The sequence below is a fragment of the Etheostoma spectabile genome, unplaced genomic scaffold, assembly GCF_008692095.1.
Source record: "Etheostoma spectabile isolate EspeVRDwgs_2016 unplaced genomic scaffold, UIUC_Espe_1.0 scaffold00019044, whole genome shotgun sequence".
Classification (NCBI taxonomy): Eukaryota; Metazoa; Chordata; class Actinopteri; order Perciformes; family Percidae; genus Etheostoma; species Etheostoma spectabile.
This window is the reverse complement of record NW_022604642.1, coordinates 221,564-232,271: the sequence shown is the minus strand read 5'-3', so window position 1 is coordinate 232,271 and position 10,708 is coordinate 221,564. Positions and strand designations below refer to the sequence as shown.

The 10,708-nt window shown below is 41.5% G+C and overlaps 2 protein-coding genes across 2 annotated transcripts; both read left to right on the top strand.

Moving 5' to 3' along the window:
- Nucleotides 1-47: 47 nt before the first annotated feature.
- LOC116683574 (myopalladin) lies at nucleotides 48-4,212 on the top strand (the record flags this gene model as incomplete). The annotated part of the gene is given in 9 exon segments (XM_032509939.1): nucleotides 48-125; nucleotides 1,438-1,659; nucleotides 1,739-1,888; nucleotides 1,973-2,046; nucleotides 2,830-2,956; nucleotides 3,038-3,245; nucleotides 3,361-3,526; nucleotides 3,629-3,762; nucleotides 3,872-4,212. Coding segments are annotated over 9 exon segments (1,338 nt in total), but the record flags the coding sequence as incomplete, so codon positions are not given.
- A 4,323-nt stretch (nucleotides 4,213-8,535) lies between these two features.
- atoh7 (atonal bHLH transcription factor 7) lies at nucleotides 8,536-9,785 on the top strand. The gene has a single exon (XM_032509937.1). It carries the CDS (start codon nucleotides 8,764-8,766, stop codon nucleotides 9,196-9,198), a length of 435 nt encoding a protein of 144 aa, XP_032365828.1. The 5' UTR covers nucleotides 8,536-8,763; the 3' UTR covers nucleotides 9,199-9,785.
- The last annotated feature ends 923 nt before the right edge of the window (nucleotides 9,786-10,708 follow it).

Genomic DNA, 10,708 nt, shown 5'->3' with positions numbered 1-10,708 from the left:
GTGTGTGTCTTCGTTGGTGTTCATCATCCATCCCTATCCTCTCATAGAAGCTGAGTAATGAGGGGGAAACAGTGAGCAGACCCCCTGGACCAAACATTCCTGCTACTGTCATTAACTATGATGAGGTACAAGGATCTTCCCGTCCCAAGCACTGCTTTGCTCGACGCTGTATAGGTCATTAAAATGTTTCAGACCGAGATTACGAAACGTCTAAATACCATTAATTTCTCTAATAAAGAAATATAAGCTTGAGTACTAATATGTAGCTTGCATTCATTAAGCTAATGCAATGTAACAACTGTACTGTGGTTTAGTGCTGTATTCTCCAGTTTTCGGTTAACTTATTTGACATTACTCAACTTATTTGACACTGAAGCTTGCAGCCCCTTTTCTTCTGTTTGCATTTCAGATTTTCCCAAAAGACCAACATGACATAGTACTTCTTTTTCGCAACACTTCTGGAAAACAAAAACAAAAAAAACTGCATATTGTCCTTGCATTTCACATGTGTTAAGATTCTCCAGCTAGTTTTGTCTTTCAACTCGGCAGTTCATCTTCCTCTGGTGTCTGTTTTACCTTCAGCCCTATTTTGTTTGGTCGTCTGAGCACAATGTTTTACCAACCGGAATGATACCGTCAGACAGATGCCACTGCATGGTCCTCATCGCCGAGTGGTTTAAAGTCACAATCTGTACCTCTTTCTTTAGAGACTTGAGGCATAGTTTGTTACTTTAATACCACGGTTGCTACATGATAAATAGATGCACGCTGTCTTATCTTTCTGAGTATTGCATACCTCTCCAAGAGCATTTGTTGCTTATCTCAGTGTGTTAAAGATCCCATGACATGGTGCTCTTTGGATGCTTTTATACAGACCTTAGTGGTCCCCTAATACCGTATCTGAAGTAGCTTTCCCAAAATTCAGCCTTGGTGCAGAACCACAGCTACTAGAGCCAGTCCCACAATGAGCTTTCCTTAGTATGTGCCATTTCTGAGTCTGTAGCTTTTGAGGAGGAGAGAGGGGGGGGCAAGGTGGAGGCTGGAGGTGTGGCCTTGACCAACTGCCACTTTGCTCGTTTGAAAGCCATGATGTCTCTCTCTCATGGGCGGGCCAAATTCTCGGGGCAGGCAAAGCAGAGAAAGGGGAGGTAACCTTGTCCCCTTATGACCTCATAAGGAGCAAGATTCCAGATCGGCCCATCTGAGCTTTCATTTTCTCAAAGGCAGAGCAGGATACCCAGGGCTCAGTTTTCACCTATCGCCATTTCTAGCCACCAAGGGACCATAGGAAGGCTGGGGGAACTCATATTAATGTTAACAAAAACTCCAAGTGAAATTTTCATGCCATGGGACTTTAAGTGTCGATGTACAAGACAGATGCTATGCGATGTTGACTGTGGTGATTTATTTTATGTGGTGGTTGTCCTATTTTTCTAGGAGTACAAAGTGTCCAATTTTGAGCAGAGACTAATGAGTGAGATTGAGTTCCGTTTGGAGCGTACGCCGGTGGAGGAGTCGGACGATGAGGTGCAGCACGATGACGTCCCTACAGGAAGATGTATCGCACCCATATTTGACAAGAAACTGAAGAACTTCAGAGCCATGGAAGGCGTGCCCGTCACTTTCTCCTGTAAAGTAGTAGGAATCCCTTTTCCAAAGGTGAGAGGTCAACAACTCTGCTGCATAAATGAGAGCGTGATCTGTCACATTTATCCTCTACATCGGTGTCTCTCATCAGGTTTACTGGTTCAAGGATGGCAAGCAGGTCCTGAGGAAGAACATCCATTACAGGAAGATAAGAGAGGGGGATGGAACCTGTGCTCTACATATAGAGTCCACGACCAATGACGACGATGGCAACTACACCGTCATGGCAGCTAATCCACAGGTGATACTTCACACTTCCCGTTCTTGCTGTTAACGCCTTTTCTCCAGCTGCAAAATCTAATATTTGATGTTAAATGACCATCAGGGACGTATCAGCTGCTCGGGTCATTTGATAGTCCAAACGGGACCTCCCCGAAAGACACCCATTCACTCTCAGAGGTGAGCAGGACTGAGTGTGCAGTGTGATCTGCAGAGGTAAGAAGAATCCCTCTGCAGCATGAGGAACCAGCTAATTATTGAATTTCCTCCCTGACAATAATGCTGTTTTGTGATCATGTGTACAGTGTCTAACTAAAATAGAAGGCGTCTTTGTCTGTATTACTGCTAATAAATATCTAAAATATACATCTCAAGAGCTTGTACTCAATGCTGAACTTCACTGGGTCATCAGCAGTACACTCGCCAAGTGTGAAGTCTATCAGATTGTCAAGAAAATTGAAAGATCGAAATACAGACACTGTGTACACACAGGTTATAATTGCGAGGCAACCTCTAATAACTGTTAAATCGCCAAACAGCATGCTGGGTACAGCTCGCTCTCCGTCGCTTGCTACAGTACTTAAAAGAACAGATGAAGAAAGAGAGATCGGAGAGGTGACATTGTAGCCAACTCAAACATTTTGAGCATCAGAATGAACGCTTGCCAAAAATAGCCTGGTCCCAAATAGCTGTTAGCAAATTATGCGTTTACCCTAGCATTGCTAGGAGATGCAACTATGTCATGGCAGGTGTATTGCTCAGGACTCAAAGAAGGTGTCAGGTGGATGGGAGGTTCTTAAGAAAGCTGCAAGCAGCAGTAATACCAAAGACCAAGGAATCATTCCAAACAGGCTCTGCACTAGACTATACTAAAAGGATAACATACACTATGAGAAGGATGTCATTGATCAATGCCAAAATGTGCGTCTGTGCCCCATAATATGCTCTGCTCACGTTTTACAGGGTGCGAGCCCGCATACAGGAAGTTGAAAGTGAACAAACGGAAGAGCGTTTTTTTCGGCCTCACTTCCTCCAGGCCCCGGGGGACATGATGGGTCATGAGGGAAAACTGTGTAGACTAGACTGTAAGGTAGGCAGCAGGTCCTGGCATTTGATACGGACATATTGCAGTTTTGCCCTTACCTTACTTTCAACGTTTTTTGTCTACCAGGTGAGTGGCCTCCCCAACCCAGAGCTGATGTGGTTGGTCAGCGGAAGGCCAATCTATCCAGACCTTTACCACAAGATGTTGGTGCGGGAGAATGGCATCCATTCTCTGGTCATTGATCCTCTGACACAGAATGACGCCGGCACATACACGTGCATTGCAAGCAACAAAGCAGGGCAGAGCTCCTTTAGTCTAGAGCTGAATGTTGTGGGTAAGGACTGGATACAATTAATGGAAAGGAATAATAAATAAGCCAATAAATACTTTAGTGTGATGCCCCATGGCCTGTTTGAAAGTTCCAGTAATCCAAATCTTTTCCACTTTAGAGAAAGAGATGAAGCACCCTCCCCAGTTTGTGGAGAAGCTGCAAAACATGGGTATTCCTGAGGGGTCTCCAGTCAGGCTGGAGTGTCGGGTGGTGGGCATGCCCCCTCCTGTCATCTTCTGGAAGAAAGACAATGACACCATTCCTAAAACCAAGGACAGAACCAGGTCGGTAGGAGTTCTCAGCCTGTCTGTATAGCTGTTTCACCACCATGTATTGCAACTTAAAAGTTTCAAATGAATGAATTCTCCATGATCTGTTCATTTCAGCATGACCCAGGAGGCAACAGGATATGTGTGTCTCCTTATCCATCCAACAACAAAGGACGATGCTGGCTGGTACACAGTGTCAGCTAAAAACGAGGCTGGAATTGTATCCTGCACCTGCAGGCTTGATATCTATGGTGAATATTCTGTACAGCTATGTAACTATTAGCTTTGTTAAGAAATGTGGCACCTTTGTTTCAGCTTGTCACTCTAAGTAGTAATACTAGCTGTCTGCTGCGCCTTCAGCACAGTGGCATCAGAGCATCCCTGCACCCATGAAAAAGGCTGCGCGCACAGGCAGCCGCTATGCAGCTCTGACGGGCCAGGGCCTCGACATCAGGTCAGCTTTCCCCACGTCGGAGACCAACCCCATCCTGTTCTCCAGCTCCCCTCCTGAGGTCATGCTGGAGAGCGAGGAGCTGTGAAACGGCAGCAGGGTGACAGTCAGAGTTCTCCCGGGACACACTAAGGCTTCCCCGAGGTCCAGACAGTAAAGGGCTAAAAGGAGAATGACGATCTGAGCCGATTGCCATGTGAATTGCGTGATGCATTTGAAGTGAAGAGTGGAATGGCAAAGAGTTTTTGTGTTTAAAGGTCCCATGGCATGAAAATGTCACTTTATTAGGTTTTTTAACATTAATATGCGCTCCACCAGCCTGCCAATGAGGTCATAAGGGGCAAGGTTACCTCCCCTTTCTCTGTTTTGCCCGCCCAGAAAATTTTGGGAAGGAGACTTCAGATACAGTATTAGGGGACCACTAAGGTCTATATAAAAGCATCCAAAGAGCACCATGTCATGGGACCTTTAAAACTATCAGCACTGATAGTAGGTTTGTCACCATTCCTATTTACTCAAGTCATGTGACAGAAAAAAACAGATTTGCAAAGTCTTAGCTCACGAGCCATCATTGGAGTTGAATAGTGTACTCTGACAGGTTTGAATGACTCATTTTTTCAAATTTAGTTACAGTAGTGAGGGTGTTGCTAAATGTTGGTGAAAACATCTGTTCTTAATTGTTAGTCCTATTCTCAAAGTGGTACAAGTACTGCTTATTCTTATTGAAATAATAAATATATACATATATATATATATACCTGTATCAGTAGTAATAGATTCTTTTAAAGTTTATATAAAAAGCAGTTTTAAGTTATTGTTTATTTGTTGAGAGTACATTAAAGTTCATTTGAATGTGCCATTAAGAGCAGTTTATTTAAATGGCCCCAGGCACGTGGGATTCTTTCTACATGTATCTACATTATTTCTTGACATTCATCACTGGTTCATATTTTATTGCACCATGTTTTTTCATGTGCATGCATGCCAACAAGATGCAATCTTGTACAACTTAACAAACACACTGTGTCTGCACAGTCATAATACTAATATGTTAGGTGTCTCTCATTCATGGTTAATATTTGCTTTCAGGTGATTAAATTCATCTTTTACTGAAAAAGATGTATCCGGATTGTATCTGCATTTTGAGATGTATTACGTGAGGAATGTTTTGACCCTTGGCTTTGCTTTACCAGCAACAAGTCGAATGTACCCTACAGAGGTTAATAAGAAACTTGGATTAAGATACATTTGAGTTGGTTTGAAAACATATTGAAGAACAGCACATATTCAACTGAAGTTGCACATTGTAAAATAGTTTTGTCCTCAGAATAAAGTTATATTTATTCAATTGAGTGATGTGTTTACTTTACTGGAACAGGTGGTTATAATGCTGCAAACTGCTTAGACAACACTTGAAATCATTCTGCTCTATTTTCAGTGCTCCTTCGCAACACATGTTCAGAGTGTCTTATTTCTTTCCTCTTTTTCAGAATTTTACGCAGAATGTATTAACATACTGTAGGTTAGTTTACCATGACATTAATGTGGGTTAGAATCAAAAAGTCTGCCGTTATAACTGAGAGCTTGTTTTGACTATATCCTGTAATTCGAGCCATATTAGCTCAAACTAAAACTAAAAGGAAAGCTCTGAAGCCAATTAAGCATTGCTAATCAGTCCAATTAGATGGGAAGAGAGTTCAAATAGGCATAAAATTACATTCACCTTACGTGACCTAATTATACTCCGAGCCTCATCTGACCAGCTGCCGGGCCTACTTGTTAACTGGGTGCTGTAGTTTATGTCTTTGGGCTCATAAAATCCAATGTTTCGTTTTTTTTTTTTTTTTCATATGTATGATTTTGTATTTCTTTTTACTAATTTAATACTCATAGCTCACTTGTACTGAATATTGCCGTGATGTTTTAAATGCAGTTTTCTAAGTGTAATGAACTGCATTTGTACTTTACTTGATTACTGCAGTATGAACATAATCATAACAATCCTGTTTTTTACAAAGCCAGCAATCAAATTTCACCCATTGAAAACCAAAAGTAGTGGCACACTTGTGATATGTTTCTCTACCCTCATTAAGAATAATCTTATTCCCACTGCTCCTTTAAATTTAATCCTGTAATGATAATGAGATACATGCAGAGGGAATCCTTTCATACACTTTCTCCTGTACTGAAACATACGCTTTGTGTCCTAATCTCCATTTCTCCATAAGGAGTGCTGGATTTATGAGGGTACATGTTTCTGTCGGAGCAGGCGGGTCACTCCTCAGTTGTGACATATGGCTTTTGACAGAGAGCATGGCTCAGCCATCGGTGCCCAGACAAGCCAATCGTGAGGGGTTGTGAAAAGAAAAAGAAAAAAAAAAAGAACAAGGGTGGAAGACACGGAAGGGCCGGGCCACGTCTGAGACAAGGCCCTCAGACAAGACAAGCAGCAGCTGGCAAACTACATCAATCTGTAATCAATGAACCAACTGGTAGATGGGATTATATGCCTAATTGCACAGCTAACCAGTCCATCCCAAAATGACCAGACAGCATCAGCTTGTGTCCATGACCCAATACCAGAGACGGGCATTATTCTAGGCCTCTGACAGTGATTAATCATTCATAACCTGCCTCTACACCCAAGCTTTGAGTTTCAGTGCACAGTGACAGGAGCTGACAAAGGATGACACCAAAAAAATCAAGCCGCATTCAGATCCTTTACTTAAGTAGAAGTACCAATACCACTGTGTAAGAATACTACATTATAAATTATAAGTCCTGCATTCACATTTCACTTAAGTTACAAGTGCTGAAGTAATGTTATTACTCAAAATACATTCAAGCATTAAAGTACTGTACTCACTATGCAGTATGGCTCCTTTTTACAATGCAAAATGTTCACATTATTAGTAGTATTTTTGCATTGTGTAAACAGTATCCCCATTTTGTAGCTGGTATAAACTAAGTATATTGCTGGGTATTTCAGAACAACTACAAGCTCATTATTGTGTATGTAAAAATCTTAAACTGCAATACAACAGAATCTACAGCTGACACATAACATGTCGAGGAGAGGTATTAAGTAGAACAAAATAATACACTCAAAGTACTGAAGTATTGTACTTTATAAGTAATGAATCAAAATCTTTGCATGTGTTTCATGTAAACACACATTTAATGTGATTCAAAGTCCAACTGAAAGATTGTTGTAGAACTTGAAGTAGGCTGTGTGTGTGTGTGTGTGTGTGTGTGTGTGTGTGTGTGTGTGTGTGTGTGTGTGTGTGTGTGTGTGTGTGTGTGTTGTGTGTGTGTGTGTGTGTGTGTGTGTGTGTGACAGTCAAGTGTGTTTGTATGGAGGAACCTGCTCTGATCCATCCTCCTGAATTACAGAATAAAATGCTGACAGATGGGAAGCACAGACAGACAAATTATTCTGTCTGTCTCATTTTTCTCGGACCAGCAAACAGATCAATTATTAATTTCATATGTGGTCCCAAGTAGCCTGCATAAGGAACATTAATGCCTCCCACATACTGTGATTCATTAATACCCCAGCCCTTTTTAACACCCTTTCAGACTAATGTACTTCTAAAATATAAAGGAGAATTCCGTATTTCACCTGTTCACAGATATCTTTCCAAATCTCAGATGGTGCAGTAATCTGTACACCATCTTGGCACATATTGTTTGAGAGTCCTAATCCCCCGATGTGCTGTTAAAATCCCTCAGGTTACAGACCACACTTCCACTTCTGTTGCCTCGGGCTAATCTCAGATTATGGTTATTATCACACGGAGACCAGTGAAAGGGAACGTCTTGACCAAGCTGCTTCCTAAGATATATTATATACTTCATAAATAAAGACACACGGCAGGTAAATGTAACAATGATTGAGTCACACTTTTTTTATTCTATAAAAAAATACAATATAGTGAGATTCGTTTGCATATACAATAAGTCAGTATTGTGATTTTTTATTTAGATAAAAATGAATTGGTGCTTTTAGAAACATTTGTAGTTTTAATAATTATATTGCTAATACCTGACTGTAATTGTATTCAATAATTCGTCAATATTCAGTTTAAATCAAAGCTTTATTAAGAGTTCAATCACTAATACTAGGTTAATTTCTAGATTTTTGTGATTTTACATAGGTTGGTGGGAATGTAAGTTTAACAGGGAAATATCCACAATCTTAGCCCTTTAAAAGTTAGTCTGCACCATCGGATGTGGTGAGTTGTGCTACCAGATGGCAGAGTTTTGGTGTTTGTGACACATGGCTCTGAGTGAAGCCACAGCCCGATAGCCCAGCCCAAGATAATTGGAATTTCATTAAGGTTTTGTTTGTGTGTGTGTGTGTGTGTGTGTGTGTGTGTGTGTGTGTGTGTGTGCGTATATACATGTATATGCTTGTGTGTGCTGAGAGTGGGTGTGGATGTTTATGAGTCTACATGGCTGTGTTTCTCTATATGCAATATTAAAGATGGGGGGGGGGGGGGGCAGGGACTCCACCTGCTGCCACCTGTTCATCAGCTCCATCTTATAAAAGCTGCTCCCTCACTGTCTCCAGGATCACAGACACCTTGGACTCTTTAGGCTGTCCACTATCCGGAGTAACAAATATCTGACACTAAGGACACACACACACACACATCTTGGACATCAGCCAGGCTGTAACACTAAGGAGAGCTCTGAGGAACCCTGAAGCTGAACTGGAAACTTCCCTAATAAAGCTGTTGACTGGTAGCTGGGGCTTTCTGAGCTAAAGACATATACCGGTTTGATCCTTCAACCAAATATGATGAAGTCTCGGCGACCCAGCTGCACTGACTCTGGATCCGAGTCCTCAGAACCAGACTCCAAGAGCCCGGAGAAATATGAGACCGCCACGAGGCGACGGATGGCTGCCAACGCCAGAGAGAGGAAGAGGATGCAGGGCTTGAACACCGCCTTTGATCGCTTACGTAAAGTGGTCCCCCAGTGGGGCCAGGACAAAAAACTGTCCAAGTATGAAACCCTGCAGATGGCTCTCAGCTACATCATGGCCCTCAACCGGATCCTGACAGACGCCAGGAAACACAACGCTCCTCACAGGCAGTGGCTGGACCTGCAGTTTGACTGTGTGCAGCCTGAGAGCTACCCCTGCCTCCTGAGGTACGACTCTCCCACTGAAGAGGACTACATCCACTCGTCCTTCTCGTATCAGTTCGATGGCCATCAGGTCCACGGATAAACTGCTGCTAATTGGTGGATAATCAGTCATATTGTTGGATGTGAGTGACAATGTGAATATTTCTCCTTCAATCCAGGAGACAGTAAATACATTTGTATTGCATTATTTTATTTTTGTACTTTTTGACTACAAAAAGACTTCTAATTTCACTTTGAAGTCGTTTTTATTTTTGCTAGGAAACCCAGCAATGTTGAGCATTTTGTTTTTGTTCAAAGTATAGTAGCGATGACAGAGATGTTGTGTCATCGTAATGAGCGCTAGACTGTACTGAAGATACAGGCAATGGTGTATTTTTTTCCTATCAGTTATTTTGATACGGCCCTCAAATGTTGTGCAATGTTCAATGGATTCTGAGAAACTCATTGTGGTCTTCGTTGCATAGTCAAAGTCAATATGTAACTATTTTTGTCAAAGTGTAGATACGTGTTTGTAGAGTTGAAAAGCAGAGGTTATTTTTCACATGCAGACCCCTATTTTGTTGAATAATAGTTTTTGATCGAAAATAAAAATAAAAAAAACTATTTTGTATAAAAAACATTTCACTTGTTCTTTGTTATCTTCTCTCCCAGTCATAAGCTTATAATAGTAAAATATGGAATGATTTATGTGTACGTAATGGGCTTAATAAGGTTTAATCTGTATAACACCTAAAATGTTTTACACAATTCTTAACTACACAAAGCTGATTCCTTACATTCATTTTCTTTTGCGTCATCAAAAACATGTTTATTTGCAAAATATAACCCTAACAATCTCAAAATCCTAGGTGCATTTTACTAAAAGCCTACTCTTATTATTAGAAAGCACTTGTATTTTAACCCTCATATTGTCCCTTTGTCTCCTCTGTGCAGTATTAAAACCACTAATTTACAGCACATCCTTTGTTTTGTGTGTGTCAAGTTCTCAGCAGGAGCAATGGCAGGGCCTGTCCGCTGCACTGCCTCGCTCCGCTCCCTGGGGAATCAATCCTCCTTTTGTTCTGACCTCCTGTGCTCCGAGATAAGACACTTGTACGTCAATGTGGAACCAAAATCAAGTACAAGCATTCAACTAATCTTTGCTCAAATGTTCGCTAAAAAAGAACATATCACAAGGATTCTGCTACAGCACAGACCAATGTATCCGTAGCTGTGTGGCTCCACAACTCTCTATTGTTGGAGCCACACTACAGATTTAAATGGCACTCATTAGCCACTGAAAAGTGATTGTTACAGATTTGAGAAAAAAAAAAAAAAGTTTGAATGGTGGCACAAGCCACAGCAGGTTAAAGAAGCCTGTGTACCAGATCCTGCCATGGCTTCAGAGGGGAAGCAGAAATTAAACTCTATTGTGGGGTAATGGCTGTGGGTAATCGCTCTGTCCACGGCCGCTGAAGCATGAACGGCCATAGCTGGACCCAAACTATATCTGCATTAAGTACATCTACAGCAGTGCATTAACTGTACTGTCCAACTGCTAATACCTTATTCACATTTCATTAGCCTGCAGTTTATTTGAGTTGTACTATTTG

Coding starts and splice junctions, on each gene's coding strand:
- atoh7 (XM_032509937.1), top strand. CDS start 8,764: ATGATGAAGTCTCGGCGACCCAGCTGCACTGACTCTGGATCCGAGTCC.